The sequence below is a fragment of the Seriola dumerili genome, unplaced genomic scaffold (genome assembly GCF_002260705.1).
Source record: "Seriola dumerili isolate Sdu_G_001 unplaced genomic scaffold, Sdu_1.0 BDQW01000219.1, whole genome shotgun sequence".
NCBI lineage: Eukaryota > Metazoa > Chordata > Actinopteri > Carangiformes > Carangidae > Seriola > Seriola dumerili.
Window position 1 is genome coordinate 3,554,745 of NW_019174474.1, and position 23,035 is coordinate 3,577,779.

Consider the following 23,035-nt stretch of genomic DNA (forward strand, 5'->3'; position numbering starts at 1 on the left):
ATTTTCAGCCCGTCAAGCTGATACACACTCCCAACATTACCAAGCACTCACACCAAGGCGTTTCCTCACACACACACCACACACACACACACACACACACACACACACACACACAGACACACACACACCACACAGTGCCAGGTGGCCTCTGCCCAGATCAGTAGCTGTGGTAGAAACCATCTTAACAGACTCAGTGAGGTTTGAGCTGAGGTTTTGGACCCTCCCTGACTGTTCTAGCATGAGCAGAGTTAGGAGCTAGAGCTTCACTTTCTTCCTCAGTGCAGCGAGACCTCACGCCAGGCACGAGGCTCACCACTCCTCCCCTCTCCCACTCTGCCTTTTCCTGGGCTCCTGTCCAGAGAATGACTGGCTCCAGTGGACCCAAGAGGAGGAACGCAGCCTGAAGAGACAGTACAGCAGCTCCAGCCCTGCCTGCCTGCCGGAACAGATAAACACATGCAGTTTTTTAATTTTAATTTAATTTTTTAATCAAGCAGCTCCTACACCTTTGTGGGATCCATAGACTTGGTTTTTATTTACATTTTTTAAATCTTTTATCAAGTCAGAAAGATTGGATCTGAGCTTGGGCATAAAGACAGATAGACAAACAAACAGACGTACTGACATATGGACAGAGAGCAGTGGGCACTGCGGCGTGAATGTAGCAACTGGACTTCTCCCTGATTACTAAGACCAAGGAAGGATAATAGCCAGAACACTACCCTGTCCACGGAGGTAGTGGGTGGATGCAGCTTTCAGCAGGCGGCTATAGGGGAGAGCAGAGACTGTATAGAAGCTGCACAGATACATCTAGTTGATCAACATTGTGGTGATCATCAGAAAATGGATTGTTACCTTCATGTAGACTCTTGATGGATTGTTATTCCTGAGACTACCTCTCATTAAACACTGTTTGCAGGAACTTACTGAGCAAAGACCTGTGGACTTTTTTTTTTTTCTCTTTTCATTGACTTTGCTGCTCATGCTGAGCGGACTTAGATGCTTTCTGTGTAGATGAGCGTGAAGCAAGTGTTTCACTGATGATGGCAGAGTGCGTGCAGACTGTGTATCTGACTCTGATGCTGCTGTATCTTGTTCTGCTGGGCACGACTCACACAGCCCAAAGCATCTACCCAAGGATACGGCTCTCCCACCAAGGTAAGAAGTACCTAAATAATACTTGCATTGTTTGTCAGTTCGAATGCTCTACTGTGTTGAACCATTATGAAGGCAAAGGCAGACTTCGGTTGAGGCAGCACAGTGTGTTAAACTGTCTGGAATAGTCAGTGCAGCCTCAGTTGAAACTAGCATTCCCTGCTGAGAGTCATCAATGCAGACTGAGCATAACACAAGTGGAACAGAACAGAATTCTTCACACATTAAAACACCTTCACTCCCAATGTTAAGCAGTAGTCATGCAGTCAAGTGAGCATGTTTTTTTAGTGCTACTAAAATTAGCTGAATCAAAAGTTGAAAGTTGTTATTGTACCTATCTACATAGATTTAACATTTGTAGTTTATGGCATATTTCTCTTGAAGACATATGTGGTGTAGTCATAGTGAAGAAGCGGCATCCTTTGTGAATGAGAAAAAGAAGCTGCAGGTTATCATTACCATGTAATGATGCAGCCACTGAAGATTTATGTTTTAGCCTGAGAGAAATAGAAAGTTGCCATGCAGGGTTGGATCCAAGGAGGATGGCTTCTGCCCTGACTTTGTGAGGTGCATACTTGTTTCACTCACTGTTGATGCTCAGGGAGCCTCCTTGTAGTTTGTTTTGGTCCCCTTGGCCATGGTGGCTGAGAATGCACAATGTGGCTTTCTGTCATTCCATAGTGGCGGAACGATAAAGGTTTTTTTTTTTTTGAGCATGGGAATGGATTAAGCTGTGTATGTGTCTTAGAGAGAAAAAACTGTATGTGTGTGTGTGTGTGTGTGTGTGTGTGTGTGTTTGTCAGCCTGTTTACATGTGTGTGGGAGTGTGAGATGTGCATGCACTGGTATGCGGACTGACTGTCTTGTATCTCTTTGACAATAATGAGGGTTTTATCTTTGTAGATAAAACTCTTGAGTAAACACTGCTTTTTTTTTCTCACAGTTGCTTTGATCTCTATAGCAACAGGAGGTGACAATTCCTCATAAGCCTGTTAGTCATGGCTGAATATAGGTGTGGAATTTGGATGGTCAATAACTCATAAATACGCTGCTGTGAGTCTGTTATGAGAGATGACAAGTCTGGTTCATCATTTACAGTCATGAGGAAAGTTTGTTGTTTTACGATATGTACTGAATTTCTCTTCTTTTTGCACAGTGGAATTTGTTAGTAAGTTGTCAAAAAATAAATATACAGTAAAACACGGTTTTCCAGAAACAGGTAGTGGAAATAAAAGAAGAAAATACAAAAAATTGAAAGTAAAACTTGGAGGAAAGGACAAGACTTCATACATCAACAAAAGTGAGTAGATCAGTGTTGATTTACTTAGTCATAAATGCCACATCAGTATCTGTTATGATTGTGCCTTTCATATATTACCCAATTCATTAACTGCCTGAGGGGAAAGCTGCTACAGTGATTGACATCCCACCTCTCTCTCACTCCCGCTCTCTCTCTCCTCTGATACATGTTCTGGCTAGCACAGAGCGCTGTGAAAAGGCTGCAGTTGGATCCTATCATTATGGAATGAAAAACATCTAAGCCTTAATATATGCCTCATGGGCTCTGCCAGTGATTTTTGCACACACTCTTAAGTCCACACACACACACACACACACACACACACACACACACAGACCGACGCATGCACAGGAATAGTGTGAATTCTTTGCGCGCCGATGACTTGGATGCAGTTCAGGAAGATGGAGAGCGATGTGGTTTTAACTACTCACCCTTAGGACTCAGAAAAATATTACCATAACATCTGGTATCAAAACAGGGTGGAAAAACAAGATTTTCTTTTTTGAGGGTAAGATTGATAATGGGAAGGAAAAGTTAAGACTGAAATATATTTAAACCCGCTTTGGTGTCCTGCCACACTTGATACCAAGTGTGGGATCAATAAAAGTCTCAATAAAATATCAGATCACCTTTCTCCTGGATTCTGGGAATGAATTCCTTTGGGCACATTATCATGCGTTCCAAGGACGACCTTACTACCATGCAGTATAGATCTCTTGATGCTTTGATGTTAGCCACATCTCACACACAGTGTGAAATTATCATTCACTCTGTCTTTCATCTACTTGTCTAGACTTCTGGACCAGTGAAGATTTTCCCAAATGCATTTGATTCACTTTTATCCCAGTCACCCTTTCATTTGCTTATGCCCCAATTAACTCCAGTTCCATAAGGTTGTTACCTAAATCACATGGAGTATTGAGTTACAGTCACAGACTCTGCTGTCTATAGAGAGGACTGACCGTAATCTTTGTCTGCACAGCTTCCAAAGACCTTAAACACAGGCTATACATAGATGGTAATACACCTCAATTGCTTGGATTCTGGGCCAATCAAACTCCTTAAATCCTGGATTATTATAGGTAGAAATGCCCTGCAGGGAGATGAGCTCACTATAGAACAGAAATGAGAACATATTGTGTGTTCTCTACTATTTTTTTTATACCCTTGGACACAGTACCATGCGATTTGGATCTGCATCATCCAAGGCTCTTGGCAGCAGCTTCCCTTAGATCTCCAGGCCTGTGGAGTGAAATGATCTCTTCTCTTAGGACAACCATCATTTCTGCTGCTAATGAAGCTAGCAATGTGTCGTCATCATGGCAGGCTGCAGGTAGGTGGCCAGGCTTAGACGTATTTTGCTGCCTCTACAGCACCGTCATCATGCTTGGCTTGAGCTGCAGAAAGTGTGATACAGCAGTTTTCAAAATGGTGATGACCTAATCCAAAGTCACCTCCAAAAACTCTTCACTGCTGAATAGTTTACTGTGGTGGCTAATTTAGTCATCTTTGTGCCTATTTCTGAAGACGAGGGTGTGTTGAACATTCAGTTCCTCTTAATTCCGTCATGTCAATTCATTTCAATTCAGAAGTGTTTTTTGGACAAAATCGGGATAATACATTCCTGGTTTAGTGAAGCTTAAAATTTCACTCCTCCCACATAATAGATACCTGTCCAGAACCACTCTGGCAATGCGCATCCCCCTCACAAAAAGGAGACGAAAACAGCACTATAAAAACCTCAATTCTTTATAGATCTGAGAGTCTGCTGCTGTTTGCAAAAGATTTTCTTGAAAAAAAAAAATTGTATCACACATTCCTGAAAAATGACTTGAGTTGGCTTGTTATTATTGCAGACAAGCTTGTCTGCCCCTTAAAGCATGTCTGATTTTAGTTAACGCGTTCGTGAGAGCAGCTAGAGCAAACAGCTGGAACAAAAGTTTCATACCCTTTCACAATAATTAAATTGACCAGGTGTCAGGTCTGCAAAGGACATGTTTACTTAAAAATCGTAGTGGTTTTGTGAGATATAAATATTTTGCCTCAGCAGGTCTCAGAAGGTGAGAAATGATGTTAAGCTGTTCTGATGGGGTTACTGTATATATGTGGTCTTATACTGAATAAATAAATGCATGTCCAAAAAGATGATTTAAAAGGGACGTAAGAGCTGAATATGCTGACATACTATATGTAAATGTGTGAGACATATCCTCCTCTAAAACTGAATGAATGAGAATATAGGTGAGCACAATGCCAAACCGTATTTAGACACTTCTATTCTTCAGCACATACTGTGAAATTGTGAGATTTAAGCAAAAGGAGCTGAGGTCCATGCATGTGTGAACACAGGGATTACTCAGGTAGCAATTACTGCTGTATGAAACCCCCCTTTGAGCTGTAATTTTAGACCTTCCTCTCCAGACAAGAAAAAGCTTTCTCTTCATTTTACAACCTTGAAATGATGTGACTGTAGGTGACTTTGTTCTAAGGGGGAGACGGGGAATACCAGTATGGCCTAAAGTTGTGCCTGCCTGAAATTAAATGACAGGGGGATTTTTTTCATTTTTTTTTATTTTTTATTTTTCCTATTTAAAGCTAATGTGTGAAGTGAGGAGTCCCATTAACTTTCTTCCGCCTACATGTGCAGAGACCTATAATTAACATTTACCACATTGGATCATGGCCATAGGGCAGTAATAGACCTTATATCAAACCACTGGAAAACAGAGGGTATGGTGATGATTAGATAAATCACACCTTTAGGTCAGCAAAGGAAAAACAATATTTTTTCAAACCCCTTCCCTCCCCTCTGCACTCACCTCTCCCTCTCTCTCTCTCTCGCTCTCTCTCCTACTTTCTCATTTTGTCTGTGTACATCTCAGCGTCCTTTTCTCTCCCATTGTGTTATGTGTGTGCTCTCCAGTTCATTAATGAGATGTCTAGAGGGGAAGGCAGCTGGTGAAAGTCTAATATCCTTTCTGACCTTTTCCTGGTGAAGGGACCAGGGAGAGGAGATGAGTTAAGTTTCTGACATGGGAAAAGGAGAGAAAGCACAAAGATTGTTTGAGTCCACAGAGAGTGTGTTGCTATGATATTGCAGTGGGAAAAAAAAGTGGATGACGGATGACAAAGTGCAGTGAGCGCTTCAAGACACTTGCAGGGGACAGAGAATATATTGAGAGGAGAACCGTTCAACCGGAAATATATTTTGAGAGGAAATAAATGGAATAACTCTACCAACAAATATACAACTATATACAAGTTTAAGTTTGTTGAATGTGTTCTTAAGCATACTTTTTCTGTGCTAAAGTTATTTTAGATATTCCATGCAAATGACGGTGCATATGAAAATCAGTTTATTGGTCTTTTGACATAAAGCTATGCATTGACATGCAGTAAGCCACATCAATAACTAATTCATTTTGGCTCCGAGGTCATATATGTAAATGCAGTGGCGTGCGGTGACTTTAACAGATGGGCAAGCAGAGCCGGAGAGCCAACAAAGCGTGCAGATCTGAACAGCAAATTATTCATTTGAACTGACAGTAAACATATCAAATGTGCAGTACAGCAGACTAATATCTAAAAAAAAACTCACTTCCATGGTAAACCACAAAATATTCACCATTAAATGACAATGACACACTCCACACTGCATTTTACTGCCTCAAGACTGCTGTCACAAACTTCTCAAACTTATTGCAAATATTGCACAGAGAACCCCGCACTTTGATGTACAGAAAAGAAAAGATATTCAGACAGATGTAAATTGAATAAATATGAAACAACAAGTCTAGACATAACTAATCTCAAAATGGTAGGAGCTAAGTCAAGGGCAGTTTAAAGGCAGACTGATCTGGTTGCCACTTGGTAGTTAGCTAGAGAGTGCAGCAGGAATGAGTCCTACAACTTGGAAATACTTTAAGTTAGCATTTCAGCACTGCTTGTTCCCTCGTACCAGAGGCGATGGGTTTTTGGCTAGATGCTTGAAATAAGGCCTGTGGTGAAAACAAGTCATTGTATACCCCATTTGGGGTTTTTTTAAGCTTTTCCATGTCTTCTAAAAGGCAGTTGCTAACAAGTGGCTAAATGAGACTGCAGAGGTTATCTGGGACATTAAACGACGTCATCACACCAAACACGACAGCCGATCTACTCACCAGTCCACCTTTACAGCCTCATTGTGTTTATACTTGCTCTATTGCACACTATCACTAACTTTTGTTGAAGAGGAAGCAGCAGCGTTCTACATCAAATTACAAGTTGAAAGTTTTGCAGTGGTGACACTGAAGTCATGCGACTTTGGTGCGATTGTATTTAGGCTTCAAAGATCATAAAAGTGATGTTCATTTGTGGAGACTACCTTGCTGAACAAAATTGGTAAGTATAACCTTTTGTTTGTCACAATGGAAAAATCACCTTGGCTTTTTGTTGAAGGAACGAGGGTAATGCTAACTTCCAGATTGGCCGACAAAAATAGTTCCCTGCAGCACTCTATAGCTAATCACCCATCAAAGATCCCAGGATTATCCACACATGCACAAACATCCAAAAAATGCTGCTCCTTCTATGCTTGACAAGCCCCAGCCTTTGTCTATGGGACATGATCTCCCATGTCTCAGGTCATGGGAGCAGCATTTTTTGGATGTTTGAAAATAACGGAAATGATAGATGCAGCGCTTGGTACTCAACCTAGCTTCCAGAGTCAACAGACTATTGCAGCCACAAGAGGGCAGTAAATTACAAGATGAATGCGAACAGGTAATATCAGATCTTTAATGGGACAGAAAGCTGTTCTCTTTGGTTGACATCGTTCTAGTTGAAGTCCATTTATTTTTAGCTTTAACTGGTCAAGCACTACTTACCTTGCGTGCACTGACAGCACGCCACTGCGCACATGTATGGATGTGGCAGCATAGTTTTGAACTGATGGGGATAAACTTTGATTAAATATCAGTCAAATCCAGCATGCTCATATATTTAGAAGGCATGAAAGATGACACGTACTGTATGTGAATGCCTAAAATTTCTGATGAAGAGCTATACGTCTGTTCGGGCCATCAACAACATGAACTGTCAGTTGACAGGGATTCGCCTACATCAATCAGGTTAAAGACTTGCTCCCTGCCATTATTACAGAGAAACACACTTTGCTTCCTCTCTCTCTTCCTCCTCAGAAAACTCCATGTGGCTTTCATTTTGCGGAGTGACATCATTACCCCTTCACACAAGGGGACTCAGAAACACAAGGCCGTATACCGATAATGGCATAACACCCCAGTTCTCCAGCTCCTGACCCCACCCCCAAGAGCTCCATAGTCTCACCAAGGCCTCAACAGCATAAGGAGAACAGACTCCCTCCTTATTCTTATTCGTCCTCTTTAACTCCAGCTCACTCCAATAAATCTCTTTCTTTTTGTGCCAGTGCAAATCCCATTACTCAACAAGTAAACGTAGGCTTATTCCTAAATATGAGACCGCCTACCAAAAGTGTAATTTTTGGCATAAAATGTGTGCTTAGAGCTGGCAATAGATCAAATTATGATAGCAAATTTAATTTGTGTTTTTAAGTTTCCTAGGGAATGTTTTTTATAACGATCTCCTAGGTGCGTTTATCTCAGTTTCTTTGACTAAACATGAATATTTCTCCCCATGCTGTTAGGAGACCTATAATGAAAAGTAGGTTGCAACTGCACACACACAGACTCGCACGAATAAACACATATTGTTTTCCCTGGTGCAGGAAAACAGTGTTTCTATACATGGATAAAGAGGAGATCACAAAGTTTATTTTGATTTCACTCCACCAAATCTTCTCAGGCATCTCTCAGCACTCCTCAGACAGCCAATGAAAGTGTCTGTCTCCGGGGAGTCCTTTTTCTCTGTGTTTTCCATTTGAAGTGGGATCACAGTAGGGCCATGTGTCTCCCTGGCTCAGTTGCTGATGGAGAAACACCCTCCTCCTTCTCTCGGCTCCTTATAGCTGACGGCCAAGGAGTCCTCTTTTGCTGCAGATGGGGGGAAAACTTGGAGAGGAGGAGGGGGGGAGGGGGGAGAAGGGGAAATGCAGAAATCCCCTTTTTCCCTTCCTCAGTCTGAGTGGTGGCTGCATGTGTCTGGCGAACATAATAACAGAGGAGAAACCTTTTAAACAGCATTGTGCACTCTGAGGCATCTCTCAGTGTGTCAACCACCAATTGCGTTTTATAGTCACTTTGTAAGTGTGTCTAATTAAGTGGATTAATCAACGCCTTCTTTTATTATAAACCTGATTATAGTTTCTTATCACTTGCATTTGTTTACTGGTGGGGAGAGAAGAGCTTCTTTTTTATCTTTCTTTCTTTCTCTCTGTCTTTCTCATGGTTGGAATGGTGGCTGTGGTTACAGTTTCCTCCTTTTGTTTAATCAAATGAGCATGGCATGGAAACATTCAAGTTCAGAGTTGAACATGATAGATTTAGAATATAATATGTGCAATTCCACATATGTAAACACAATTATACCATGAAATGTATCTGTATTTGTGTGTAACAGTGCAAGAGAGTTTGTGTGTGTCTATGCATCTTGCTCTACACATCTGTCCATAAATCAGCTCATATCATCATCATCATTGTTGGGCCTCAGTCCATTCCAAGCGTGGAGACCACATGTTCTTTTGTTCTAAAGACAAAAGAGAGCCATTTCAACTGAGTTAAACAACAGGCTTCTCTGCAGGCCTGCCCACAGCAGACTGCTGCACTGCACTCTTTCTCAACAGCAGTGATCTTAGTCAGGAGTGAACAAGTTTAGCTTAGCGCCAGCTGCCAGCTGATTTTTTACAAACAACAGAAGCCACAGAGCAGAGTTAGCATTGAACAACTAACACTAAGGAGAACAAAAGGGCAACCAGTGACCTCTTCAGAGACACAGAAGCCAGACAGGCCTGCACTCCACCAGGAAGTCGTATAAGCCTGCAGCTCACTAGACTTTACAAAGTAAATAACCTCTCTTTTTCCATGGACTGGTTAACATTGACTGAACCTAACCTAGCATAGCATAGTAGACCACGGCTTAGCAGAAGACTGTTTAACCTTTGCCATTGTACATGTATTAATTTGGTTAATGTATCCACCAAACTTTGTTGATGTCTGCTCAGGATGTTGGTTAGCCGTACCGTTAAGTTGATATATATTTTACACACATACCTGTAGCACATCCAGGAGTAGGTCTTGCATGCAGCTATACCTTCCTTTAGTCTACATGAATTGGCCTTAAAGAACACATTCTCCCTATCCCACATTGCACATGGTCCCAGGAGCCATTTTGAACCAACCACCCCACACACACACACACACACACACACACACACACACACACACACACACACACACACACACACACACACACACACACACACACACACACACACCTGTTTATAATACAATTCACTAAATGAAAAATTGTGTGTTTTACTTTTGTGATATTGCAAATGAATGCCTTTGAGTATACCTGCTGGTCTATTAAATGTTGTTCAAGAGTGGATGGTGCCAACCTTTACTCTGCACAACTCCAACTCCAACTCCTTCAACTTTTACCTACTATTGGTATGGTATTTTTGGTTGTAGATATTAAGTTAATTATTAATTCCAAAGTTCCAAATTGATAGTATATTTTGAGACTGTATCAATATTGACTGTTCTTCCCTGTGCAGTCTGGTGCCCCGAGGATAACTTTAATATTAATTAAAGTTTAATATTAATATTTAATATTGATATTTTTAATATTAATATTTTGTTAATTTCTGAGAGCCAATAATTGCTAACCTACCCATGCCCAACATCATTATTACCAAAGACAAGTGAAAAGTAGATGGAAAAAAAGGGCTCATCTTAAACAGTGTTTACTCCATCACTTTAAATAGCCGTCTAAGTCTGTCATCTAAGTAAGTGGTAGCATGTTTGACTTCACATAAAGAAGGAGCTGATTGTTTGGGAGCCAGCCTGACACTTGTAGAAAAGCTAGAGTGGAATGTTTTAGAGGACTGTTCTTGATCCAAGTTCAGCTTAACTCGAGCGAACCGTGAGGAGATAGAGGGTAGAGAGACAGTGTGCGTGTGGTGAGTGAGAGAGAAAGAGAGAGAGAGAGTGTGTCGAGTGTGTGGATTAGATAATTACAGGAAGCATGTCTGAGCCCTGGCAGAACACCGCTGCCACATCCCCTCTGTCTCTGCCACCCAACCACCCGAGATCTAACGCTGCTCAAACAAACAGCCGCTTGTCTCCAACGTAGAAATCTTAATGGCAACATAATGTACACAGTCACCCACTCCTCTGTGGATACCTAATCCCATTTTAAACAAATAAAACCTTCCACAGAATGTATGCTGTTGCTATGAGTAATCTAGGAAAATGGGATAAACACTCTCTCCATCTATCTGGGAGATCAAGTATCACTAAAAATATACAGATGCTAGAAAAACAAACCTTACAATTACCCCCTGCAACCCTAGCATGTAGAGACACCTCAGCATTATTTGAGGTAGTTGAAAGGATGGCATATAGTATTACAGCCATGTGTGTAGTGCTGATGGTAGTCAGTTTTTCTTTCTTCTATTAATTTAAAGGGAATTTAGTAGTACTAGTGCTATAAATTTTATCACGAACCCTGGCTTGTTTGCTTGAAACTCTCTGATGTTTCAAAAGCCCTGCTAACACACACCAGATCCCTCTTTCTTCTTTTACAAGGACACCCGGTCCACCCCGGTCATGTGTTCACAAAAGGTTTTTCAGGCCAGTGCAACCCAGAGGAAGTGCACACCTTTGGGGTTTCTGCACCTAGATTAAATCATTCACTTTCAACCTTGCTCTAACAGAGAGCAGGTATAGAGGAGCAGCCTGTCAGGTTCAATCAGCTAGATGAAACAGGGTGTGTTTGCACATGCATGTGCATGCAAATTAACTGGGATTCTGCTGTGAATTTGAAGAAGATATTTTCCAAGATCTGTGGTTGTTCTGATGAGTGTGTGTTTATATTTAATGACATGTCTTTCACGGTCCACTGCTTCCTTTTGAAAGTAGGATTTCAAATTACCTAAAGCAAGACTGACAGGGAGTGGCAGCTGATCTCAAACTAATGACTGATAAAGAGATCGGTTCCGTTTCCTCTCAGATAAAACTGCATCCCAGTAAAAGAGACCATGGGCCGGACTGTCCACATCAAAAGTGCCTCCCTTTAATCAGAACATCTTTCCCAGGAATCATATCCTTCTACTTCCATGTTTCTGCTAAGTGCCTTTATGTTTGCCAAAGTGTCCTCTCAGTTGAAGTGTGTCAAGGGTTAGCAGCAGACCTTAAAAGAATTTATTGGTACATACCTGGGAGGTCAGCTTTGAGCTGCCTGTGCACTCTTTTGTGCCATGTGAACTTTTAGTGGTGATAAAAACAAGATGCATTGTTGATCTGTGATCCAACCAATGACACATGCAAGCGTAGCCGAATTGGGTGAGAGGAGGCATAGGCTCGTGCCACAAAGGAGGGGGAGATGGATGGAAAGATAACCCTGCTGTTGCTCTCTGCCATTCTCTTGAGGAAGCTATGAATCAGAAACACATGCTGCAATGTGCCCTTGGCCATGGGAGCAATTGGGACACAGACATACGTTACTGGAGCAGTTAGAAATCCCTTGAGGGAGGGGTTTGGTAAAATTTGATCTTGCTGGCAAGAAGCAAAATAGAAAATCCACATGCACAATGAAAACCGTATCTATCTATCTATCTATCTATCTATCTATCTATCTATCTATCTATCTATCTATCTATCTATCTCTAAATATCGCTATCTATCTATATTTAGGTAGCTGTCGAGTCCTAGCTAAACTGCAAGCTTCTGTTGTGTTGCTATATTTTTTTTGTCTTATCTGTGTGTGTGTGTGTGTATGTGTGTGTGTGTTGTCTCTGCAGAGCTCTGGCAGCTTAACAGGACATGGGTGTTCCAGGGACATGGAGCGTCTCTTCAGCCCCAGACCATGCTGCTGGATGAGGGCCATGAGAGACTTTATGTTGGAGCCAGGAATACTCTGTTCTCCCTTAGCCTGGACCGGGTTAACACACACCATAGAGAGGTAGGCCTGTTTTCAACCCTCCCTGCCTGTCAGGAAGTGAGACATATGGAACTTTTAGACCCATGGGGCTAGAGGTTAGCCAGACTGAGTGTGTGTGTGTGTGTGTCTTTAGACGTCTGTGTTCAGTATAAGGTAATATTTTGTCTGAGTTTTTGAATTTGAATCTGAATTAGCGGCATAAGAACCCTGTGAGGTTATTTGAGAAATGCAGTCAATACTCTCATATTCTGGTCACATTTTCAACACATAGACTCACAATTTCTGTTTCTTTTTTTTTATTTAGAGTGAAACAGCACTATTGTAAGTATGGGTCTATCTGCACTTTCTTTCAGATCCAGTGGGCCAGTACAGAAGCTCAGATAGAGGAGTGTTTGATGAAGGGGAGGGAAAAGGTAAGGGGCACCCTTTACATACAAATATTTAGGGCATTGGTAGTATGACTGAGGTTAATTATCAAGGGTAAAGCATGAATATCCAGATGATAATGTGCATTACAGTGACTTGGAATTTGAATATATATCGCATAATTTATTTATTCTATAGGTAGACAGATCCATTGTAGAGATAGATCCTGTCAGTATGCATGGTTTGATTTACATATCCCTCTGTGCTCATTAACCTTTGTTTAACCTAAAGTATTGGTGTTATTGATGATGCAGTAAAAGGCCTGGCATTTTTCCATTAAACCATTTTCATTGCATGACCTCAGTCCTCCCTGGCGACCACTGACTCACCCACCCCACTTTACCTTTCCCCTGCTTCATCTCTGTATCTCTTCCAACAGCCGGAGTGTGCAAACTACATTAAGGTCTTGCAGCAGTACAACCACACCCATTTGCTGGTCTGTGGAACAGGAGCGTTTAACCCCATCTGTGCCCTGGTCAGACTGGGACACATAGGGCAGGTGAGTCCCAAGGACAGAGTTAGAATTTGGTTTATCTAAAAACCAAATATTCAAGCGGTATTTCTAGGGCTACCCTTTTCCTATTGGTCTATTCAATTTCTATTCATTCTGGATATTTCTAATTTTAGTTTTGTTCGTTTGCTGTTTTAAAACTGTGGTTGTTTTTTTGGGTGCATCAGATTTTCACTGCAAAGGACTGGCTATCTCCCTGGCTCAGTAAAGACTAGTACTCCAATGAAAATGTTGCAGGTTTCTTTGTTATACAGTCAGCCAGATTTCACATTTTGCTCCTCTACTCTACACTCTTTCTGCCTTTAGATGGCTATAGCCAGGACCTTCTTTTGATAATGTTTCAGCCAGGATCTTCTGGACTTGTTAGTACAGCTTCGACCGCTATGCTGTCAGTGTAAACACTTAGCACATGCTACTGTAGTTGAGTTTATCCTCCTAGCAACAAGGTGGAGATGGAAAAGTGAGCAAGAGAGGGTGGAGTTTTTATTTTCCTCTGAGGGAGAGAATAGTTTGATACAAGGTTCTCAGTTTTATTAGAAAAACAGATGACACCACTACTGATCAGGTAAACAGGGAGAACGGGCCAGGTGCTGCTTTCTGTAGCAGGGAGACTAAGGTCAGGGAAGACTAATGTTCTGTCTTCGTACTCTGGGGTCAATTCAAGTGTGTGTGGCAGCCCCCTATGAGGAGGATTTGGATGCACATGACTGTTTTGTATGCACACTAATGTGCATGCAAAATGGCCTGCATACATCAGTGTTAACATGTTTTTTTACATCATGACACATATCTCCCAGATGTCAAACACTGAACAGTCCTAGGGCATATTTAGATAGAGGAGGGGAGAAGGTTTGCACTCTGCATTCCAGCACTAGTCCAGTAGGTCGACCAGGGCAGTCACACCTTCCAAACATGAAACACGCTCAACCATCACTTATATCTTTAGAATGGTCGGCGTGAGCAAAGCTGGATCAGCTAAGGCTGCTTGCTTTATGTTTAAGCTAACTAATCTCTGTATGACGTTGACTCAAATAAATGGCATACTTGTTGTGGTAGATTACATCTAGTCTACAATTACCATTAAGCCTAATCTTACTGTAATAATATTTACACAATGATCAACTATGATGGAAAATGCTATACCCATTAACCATCAAATCAACCACTGACTAACAAATCAAATATTTATGCACCAGGGGCCAAGGCGTTTTAATAAAAAGTCCACATTTCAGAGTAATACTGATTCAACCTATTTTACCAATTTTTCCGTTTGGTTTTGATAAACCACATTACATGATGGATGGGTTTAACCCAGAATCTGACTTCTGTTACAGTTATACGTGGAGAGGTAGTCACAGCACAGTAGGGCTCCATGGGCACTCATAAATCAATACATGACATCCTCTTTGATCTGCCAGTGACAATCATAAACACCGTGGTGGCCCAAAGCATATGAACTGTGGTCCTATAGGGAGTTAAGGTCTGTGTGTGTGTGTGTGTGTGTGTGTGTGTGTGTGTGTGTGTATTTCTGCCAACTGCTGTGCAGGGCAGCAACATCAGACGACCAGAAGTAGTGAACTCACTGTGATATAAGAACAGAGCATAGTCGGTGATGTTCAAGTCGTTCATTTGGTCATCCATCACTCCTTGTCTCATTTATCTTGCTTCCTCCTTCTCATCCATCACTTTCTGATCTCTCCTCTCTCTAATTGACCTCTATCTCTCTCTCTTTCTCTTTCATCAGGGGTTTGTTTGGATGTTGTTGAAGCCTTTGTACAGGTAGAGCTTTGGATGGGTGTTTGCGACATTGATGTTCATGTATATTTTGTGTGTGAATAACACCTGTGCCTTTTGTTTGTTGTCCTCAGGGCAGGCTATTTGCTGTTGAAGAGGACAGTATTACAAGTGGCAGAGGACGCTGTCCGTACGACCCAAACAGTCCCTGCACGTCCACACTCTCCAGTAAGACACTGCTCAATCAATCACTCATCCCCCTCACCATCAGCTGAGCTAAAAGCACAGCTGTGACACTATGATGTATGTTTTCATTCAGTTGAATATATATGAATACATACCATTTAATTCTACAATGAGGAGGGTTGCTTTGTTGACCTCAAACCAGTCAATACTGCCATCTTGTGGTCAATATTTTGATCACAGGAAAAGAAGGTTGCCGTTTTGATAATATGTTCATTGTTATTCATTCTTAGTTTTTGTTTGTGTGTGTGTGTGTGTGTGTGTGTGTGTGTGTGTGTGTGTATGTGTGCGTGTGCGGCATTTAGGAGGAGAGCTGTATATTGGCCTGTACACTGACTACTGGGAGAATGATGGCGCTTTGTGTCGACTTAACAACCAAACCTACGCACGCACTGAAAGAGACGACAGGCAGCAGCTCAATGGTTGGTGTACATTACAGGAAAATCTCCCTTGAAATGCAGGGGAGTGCAAACAGATATCTGTTACCAAACATCATTTATGTTTTTAAAAATATGTCTAAATAATTTGACAGTTCAGGAAATGAAATGCTATTCATGTGAGATGTACTGATTCACAGTGTAAATGTTTTCCACATATGTTTCTAATAGTTTCATAGTAGTTTGATTGTCATATTAAATTAGTTGGTTATTAATTGTTAAAGAAAATAAGTCACTGGCCAAGATGTAGATGCTGTATGCCTTCCACATGATGGCAATATAACTGTTCTCATCAGTACTGGTTCTGTCTGAAGATTCATGAACTCGTGTTGTTTAGTTTACTTTTTTACAATGTGTCCACATACAGAGATATATTTGCCAAATATAAATTTTTTTAAAGAAATTCCCACCATAAAACAAATAGGCTACAATAAATCTGCATTTGCTCTAATCGCTACCACTACCTTACTTTTTAACACTTTTACTTTTTAATGCCTTTTGTTACAAATTCTTCTTCCTACAGAACCCAAATTTGTGGGATCAGCAGTTATTCCCGACAACGATGACAGGGATGATGACAAAGTTTACTTCTTCTTCACTGAGCGAGAGATGGATGCTGAGGGAGTGAACAAGGCAGTATATACTCGCGTCGGGCGAGTCTGTGCGGTGAGAATGCAGATGCTGTAAATACATTTCTGGGCATAATCCAGCCAAAGTACTGACAGTGCAGTCAAAATCCATATCTGCCTTCATCTCTCAGAATGACCAAGGAGGACAGAGGATGCTGGTGAATAGATGGAGCTCCTTCCTGAAAACTCGGCTCATCTGCTCTGTGGCTGGACCAAATGGCATTGATACACACTTTGATGAGCTCGGTACGGCTACAAGGACACATTTTGCATTTATTAATTGTTAAACTGTATGCAAGTATGTATGCATGCTTGACAGCATCTACTATACAGTATATCCCACAAGCTTTGGAAAGTCACTATAGTCTATGCTTTTTCTTTTTTTTTTTTTGCGAGTCTGACCTGCAGTATTGGTAACCAGTGTTTAGCTGTAAAGCAATACATTTCAACACTTCTGATTGTTTCCTCAAGATGCACAGCCAGTAATAATAGAGTGACAAAGTTGTAGCGTGCCCACAAACGCTGGTTAAATAATGCGTTTCATGTTTCAGAGGACGTGTTTGTGCTCAAGAACAAGGATGGGAAAAACCCTGAAATCTTTGGCCTCTTTAGCACAACAAGGTGAGTGGAGGATGACATCAGTCTTTCATTATACAGTCACAATTTTGCTATCAATCAAATAGCTAATACAAACCTTTTATTGCAGTGCGGTGTTTAAAGGCTATGCTGTGTGTGTCTATCACATGGATGACATCAGAGCAGCCTTTAATGGTCCGTTTGCATACCGAGAGAGACCTGAGCATCACTGGACGCCTTATGAGGACAGAGTCCCCTACCCTCGACCTGGATCTGTGAGTTTTAAAGTCTGAATAAAGTCATGTTTATGTGACTTCATTCCCTGATGCACCGACATTATGCATTCACAGCACTCTCCACAAGTCTGTGTCCATGACAGACGTCCTCTGAGAGGGACAGTGTTGAGAGCATGTCGGACAGCTCTGGTGAATGTCAGCACTGTTGTAGCTACCTCAGCAGGTCATGCAGGGACACTCTGCGCCAGACTAAAGCATGTCAGCTTTTTTTTTTTTTTTTTTTCTAGTGCCGGCACAATTAATGGCCCTCTTCTGTCTCTGTCCTTGCTCCTTTCCTTTTCTCTCTCTTTAACAGTGTGCCAGTAAAGTGAATGGTGGTGGCTTCTCCAGCTCTAAGGAGTTTCCGGATGAGGTTTTGCGGTTTGTGCGTTCTCATCCTGTGATGTATCGTCCAGTCCTTCCCCAGCACCGTAGACCTGTCCTGCTGCAGACAGAGCCGGGCAGGAGAAAGCTGACCCAGATCGCTGTGGACAGAGTCCAAGCTCAGGATGGACACTACCATGTTCTGTACATCGGCACTGGTATACACACTGTGAAGAATGAACACAGTACATATTGTGCTTAATCCAGAATGCCATGCATAATTCAAAATATGCATGTTACTATTTGCAAAATGAGAGATAAACAGGAGAAACTCTGAACATTCGGGTGCACAGACACATTTGACATGACATTCTGATAGCAAATAGTCATATATTAAATGGTAGAGTATATTAGTGAAACACTAATGAACCTGAAATTTTACATTTGTGTAAATAAATAACAACTTTATACCATTATCTCTCATACTTTTGTCAAAAGGAACAGTGTAACGTTAATGCCTCCTTTTCATTAGATGACTCAGTGGTGTTGAAAGTTATCACCATCTACAACAAAGACACAGACACTATGGAGGAGGTGCTGCTGGAAGAACTGCAAGTATTCAAGGTACTTTATTTTTAGGTACAAATTGTGAAAGCAAAGTAGACTTTGGAACCATGCAAATTCTCCATTTTATTGCATGCATATCAGATCCATTACTGCTTTCTTTCAGAATTTTTTTCCTTTCAATCATCAGAGGGACACAAGTATGATTGTGCAGCCAGCCTGCAGAGAAATCTTCAGAATGATCTGAACATAATCAATTCTACTTAGATCAGTTACATTTGAGAACTAGTCTGCAAGCAGTGGCTGCTTTTGGCTGCATTTTAATTAAAAACTGATTTGGGATGGATAGAAGCATGACGGGAAGCCTCCAGTGACAAAGAACTTTATTCTTTCAGGATATGATGAACCACTGATTCAACTTCATTTTTGAATAATATAAAAATCTTTCCTATTTCCAGGTGTCAGCACCAATAAGAGAGATCATTATATCACCTAAACGGGTATGAGGAGCATCTGAATCCCTACTATTATTCATTCCTGCAATTCTGTTGTTTAGCCACAAGAGGATAACATCGCAACACACTGCATTACTTTGTATTCACATAATTTAGATGTACTGTAGCCTACTTGTGGCTGACAACTGAGTGTATATCTCTCTATTTTTATCTTTATATATATCTTTTTTCTTCGGGGGGGTCCACAGCAACAGCTCTATGTCGGGTCGGAAGTAGGTGTGGCCCAGGTCAGACTGCATCAGTGTGACCTCTATGGCTCTGAATGTGCTGATTGTTGTCTGGCCAGAGACCCCTACTGTGCGTGGGATGGTCTCACCTGCTCCAGATACTACCCTGCCGGAGTCTACACCAAGAGGTAACAGGTTTTTTTTATCCTGCAAAAGTATGTGTGTGTGATAATCAGCTGTTCATACCTTTAGTAGTTCACAGTGCTCTGAGGCTGGTTTACTAAGTCATTATCACAGGCACTGAGAGACATGACTCCCAGGTGTTATGTATTGCCTATCAGTATGCACTGATCACCTCCTTTCCTCTTTTTTTCTCATCTCTCGCACTTTCATCACATGTTCAAAATTGCTGTCTCTCTGCTTCCCTCTCTCCCATCTCAGCAGACGATTCAGGCGGCAGGATGTTCGCCATGGCAACGCCGTCCAGCTGTGCAATGGGCTGCAAATTGATGGTTAGTGTATAAAATGACTGTGTGATTTGTGTGTGTGTGTGTGTGTGTGTGTGTGTGTGTGTGTGTGTGTGTGTGTGTGCATGGGCATGCTTGTGTGTATTTCCTGGTATCACAAAAATTTGTCCAGAAATGATGCTATTCTTCAGAGGCTTTAGACTCAATATGAAAAAAATACAAACTCTTCATGTGTCATTGCAATAGCACAATGCAATGTACGTTGTGAACTAATATAAGGTCACGGCAGTTCTTTGCCATTTCTCTTGCCTCACTATCTTTTATCGTGTGTGTGTGTGTATAGATGAAGGATCTGAGGAGAGGTTGGTGTACAGTGTTGAGAGTAACAGCACCTTACTGGAGTGTGTCCCTCGATCACTTCAGGCCAAAGTCCTCTGGTTCTTTCAGAAAGGAGATGAAAAACACGAGGTGAGTTTGATACACCTGTATATGTGAAACAAATACAAATGTAAACACACTTAACATATATTGTGCTACAAACAGATATGAAAAGATTCAATACACCAGAAAAAGAAAAGTAGCAGATCATATTTCACATGATCACATAACTCCTATTGTATTCTCTGCTTCCAAAAACATATTTTTCCTCTTACCCTTAGAGTCATTTAAGTAATTTAGCCATGCAGACAGTGTTGGTTTGACTGAGACTAAGCTGAATTTCATTTGTGGTGCTCAAAACAACGAAAATGAACATTTAGGTAGTGACACCTGTGAATTTTTGTGAGAAATCGGGACATTGTTTCTGGAAAGTGATTCCTCAATTTTTCAATTTGTCGAGCACGAGAAACAAAATTCCATTCCCCTCCATCGCACTCAGCGCCACATACAGTATTTATCTCTGTCTAGACTTCGGGAAATACATCTGAATGTATCAGAACAGATAGTTTATATCTTAAATGTTTAGATTCAATCGTTATATTCTAAGGCAAAAAAGAAAACTGGAATATATAGTGTAGCTCACAGAACCTTAAATACAGAAGTCGCTGTATTGAGTGCACTATTGAAGTACCAGCGCTCCCTAATTTATTCTTTACTAGTTTTGTTGGTTTTTAATTAAAATTTGTCTTGAGAAAAGAGCTAATGCAGCAGCTGCCTGAATCACTAGACTTGAATAATGGCTACATCAATTACTTTTTTTTTTTCTTGTTTGTTTTTTTTTTTCCTTCATGTAGGTTCGAGGTGATGAGCGGGTTATCATGACCTCCCACGGGCTGCTGTTCTTACATGTGAGAAGCTCAGACGCCGGCGTATACGTGTGCCAGACTGTGGAACATGGATACGTGAACACATTATTACGTATCACTCTACACGTGCTCAGAGGGGATAGGGTCCAGTCAGCGATCCACAGGGCTAATGATGACGAGGGAGAGAAGGCTGCAGCTCCATGCCACTCCTCCATAGGCCCCCCACCAGGCCCCAGCATCAGCCCCAGGGCTCTGGTGCCATCATCAGTCCCAGGCCGCCACTCCAGACTGTGGTACAAGGAGTTTCTCCAGCTGATTGGCTACGGGGATGCCCAGAGAGTAGAAGAGTACTGTGAGAGAGTGTGGTGCACTGATAAAAAACGTAAAAAGACCAAAAGGAGGTATGTTCCTCCAGGTGGTGAGAAGAGAGGGAAAGGAAGGGGAGAGGAGAATTCCAATAGAGCGCCCAGGCACACCTTGGACACCTGAGGAGAACAGAGACTGACTGCGCATACACACACGCACGCACGCACACAGTCTAAAGGTCAGACTCACTGTTTGCACCATGTAAAAGGTTTTCACTTTGCTTTCAACAAGAGCAGTAACAGAAAAAAAACAACGATAGCAGGCTGTCAAGCTACAGTCGCTGCATTTATCACTCAACATTTTGACTGTGTTGTTTCCACTTATTTTAAAAAGCAACATTTTGCCTTTTTGCATGGTATAAACTGACTATCTGGTGCAGACCTTGGGTAAATACAATGAACGTCGGTGTCAGTACAGTGCCCTGGGAAGAGATGGATGACTGATTAAACAACATTGCGTCTGATCTAAAGAGACAGAACATAATATATCAGCTCCTGTGGACTGACCCAGCACAACCCAGCTGTCAATCCAAACGCACACAGCGACTGCTCCACCAAACCTCTGCTCCACCTCTCATTCAATTGCTAAATATGACAAACTCTTACTGTATCTATTGTGAGAGAAAACAACTATGTTAAAAGTAACAGCCTTCTTATCTTTTTTTGGTACTATGATAACTTATTTTCTTGGTTTCTACTGAGTTCTGTAGTTGTTTAGATGTCATAAACTGGAAAATATAGTGTTGTTTTTGTACAGTGAAAAATGCTTTTAGCTTTATGATACTGTTAATATGATTACAATGTGGTCATGGCTGTGGTGTGTGTGTGGTTATGGCCACTATGCATACGGTAAGTTGTTGCAATGCCACTATTATGGATATCTGAGGCATGTTTTAATTATAATTATGCCTTCAATGAAAATAATTACTATTTAAGCACTTGTAAAACCTGTTACAGTAGATGAAAGTGGTCCTATCAGTGGATATAATTGTTATTGTAAGTGTCCACATTTACATCTAAAATTGTGATCAAATGTACAAGCAGTACTGTGTGAATTGTGTATTGTATCTATATCTGTATATTTGTATCTATAATTCAGGGTGGTCTTAGTGTGCATATCTGGTAACTATAACTGTGTATTCAGAAACTCATCCTTCAGTGCTGTCTCTTCCCTCCTCTTTCCCTTTCCCTCTTTCTCTTACTTTTCATCCTTTCCTCCCTCTGTCACCCCTTACTCCCCCTTCATTCTCACCCCCCTTTTGTTTGTCTGCAGCAGCGTTGCAGATGAGATTCATAATGACCCCCACGAACAGTAATGTAGAACACCACTTTTCCCTCAGAAGGAAAAGGATAAGTAAATGTTAGGGTGACCATCCAAGCATGTCATTAGCAAAACTGATGATTCAGCTTTATGAATATTCAGTTAATCTTGAGATGACAGAAACATCAAACAATCTGGTGGTGCAATGAAATGCATTGTGGTGGTTATGCTAATAATGCAGTCTGGAGGATTGTGTACTTTTGTTATGTTGTGCCTTATTTATCTCTTACTTTTGTCACTTTATAGTTTTGACCCTCTTGACTTTATTGTATTCATAATCTGGTGAAAACAATTGCTCAGTCTTTGTCAAGGCCTTACATCGTCACTCATCCCTCTCCTTGAATATTATTCAAGTCAAAAGGCTTGGATTGACTTGTTGTGCTTGCTACACCTCTTATAAATACACATGCCATTAAAAAAATATGGACCATCCTTCCCTGGTGTCACCTCTGTGGTTTGGCTATCAATAATGGCAAAATATAGCTACTCTGTACAAGCATGCACACACACACACACACACACACACACACACACACACACACACACACACACACACACACACACACACACACACACACACACACACTGCATTTAAAGAGAGTGAGTCAAAGTGGAAAGAAAGAGGTAGAAAAGATAAAAACATTTCAGGCTCAGGATTCTTTTTTTTACTTTAAGCCCTTGGTAGAGATACACACATGCAATAGT

The 23,035-nt window shown here is 41.3% G+C and overlaps 1 protein-coding gene across 3 annotated transcripts; it reads left to right on the forward strand.

Annotated features, from left to right (window-relative positions):
* Positions 1–310: 310 nt before the first annotated feature.
* On the forward strand, positions 311–22,754 carry sema3e (semaphorin 3E). Of its 3 annotated transcripts, none has more exons than XM_022754366.1 (17): positions 311–1,158; positions 12,393–12,553; positions 12,886–12,945; positions 13,338–13,457; positions 15,338–15,431; positions 15,752–15,868; positions 16,407–16,549; positions 16,644–16,758; positions 17,064–17,133; positions 17,219–17,363; positions 17,680–17,905; positions 18,220–18,311; positions 18,710–18,751; positions 18,955–19,121; positions 19,375–19,445; positions 19,744–19,868; positions 20,633–22,754. In XM_022754366.1, the coding sequence occupies exons 1-17, from the start codon at positions 1,041–1,043 to the stop codon at positions 21,131–21,133; spliced, it is 2,367 nt and encodes a 788-aa protein (XP_022610087.1). In that variant the 5' UTR covers positions 311–1,040; the 3' UTR covers positions 21,134–22,754. The 3 variants fall into 3 exon arrangements, with proteins under 3 accessions (XP_022610087.1, XP_022610088.1, XP_022610089.1); XM_022754367.1 differs by having other exon boundaries at positions 19,378–19,445; XM_022754368.1 differs by lacking the exon at positions 13,338–13,457.
* The last annotated feature ends 281 nt before the right edge of the window (positions 22,755–23,035 follow it).

What these genes read in the sequence shown, in the direction of transcription:
- sema3e (XM_022754366.1), top strand. Translation starts at nt 1,041, where the DNA reads ATGATGGCAGAGTGCGTGCAGACTGTGTATCTGACTCTGATGCTGCTG. An exon ending in GATACGGCTCTCCCACCAAG is followed by an intron (nt 1,159 to 12,392) that starts GTAAGAAGTACC and finishes TTGTCTCTGCAG; the next exon opens with AGCTCTGGCAGCTTAACAGG. An exon ending in GCGTCGGGCGAGTCTGTGCG is followed by an intron (nt 16,550 to 16,643) that starts GTGAGAATGCAG and finishes TTCATCTCTCAG; the next exon opens with AATGACCAAGGAGGACAGAG.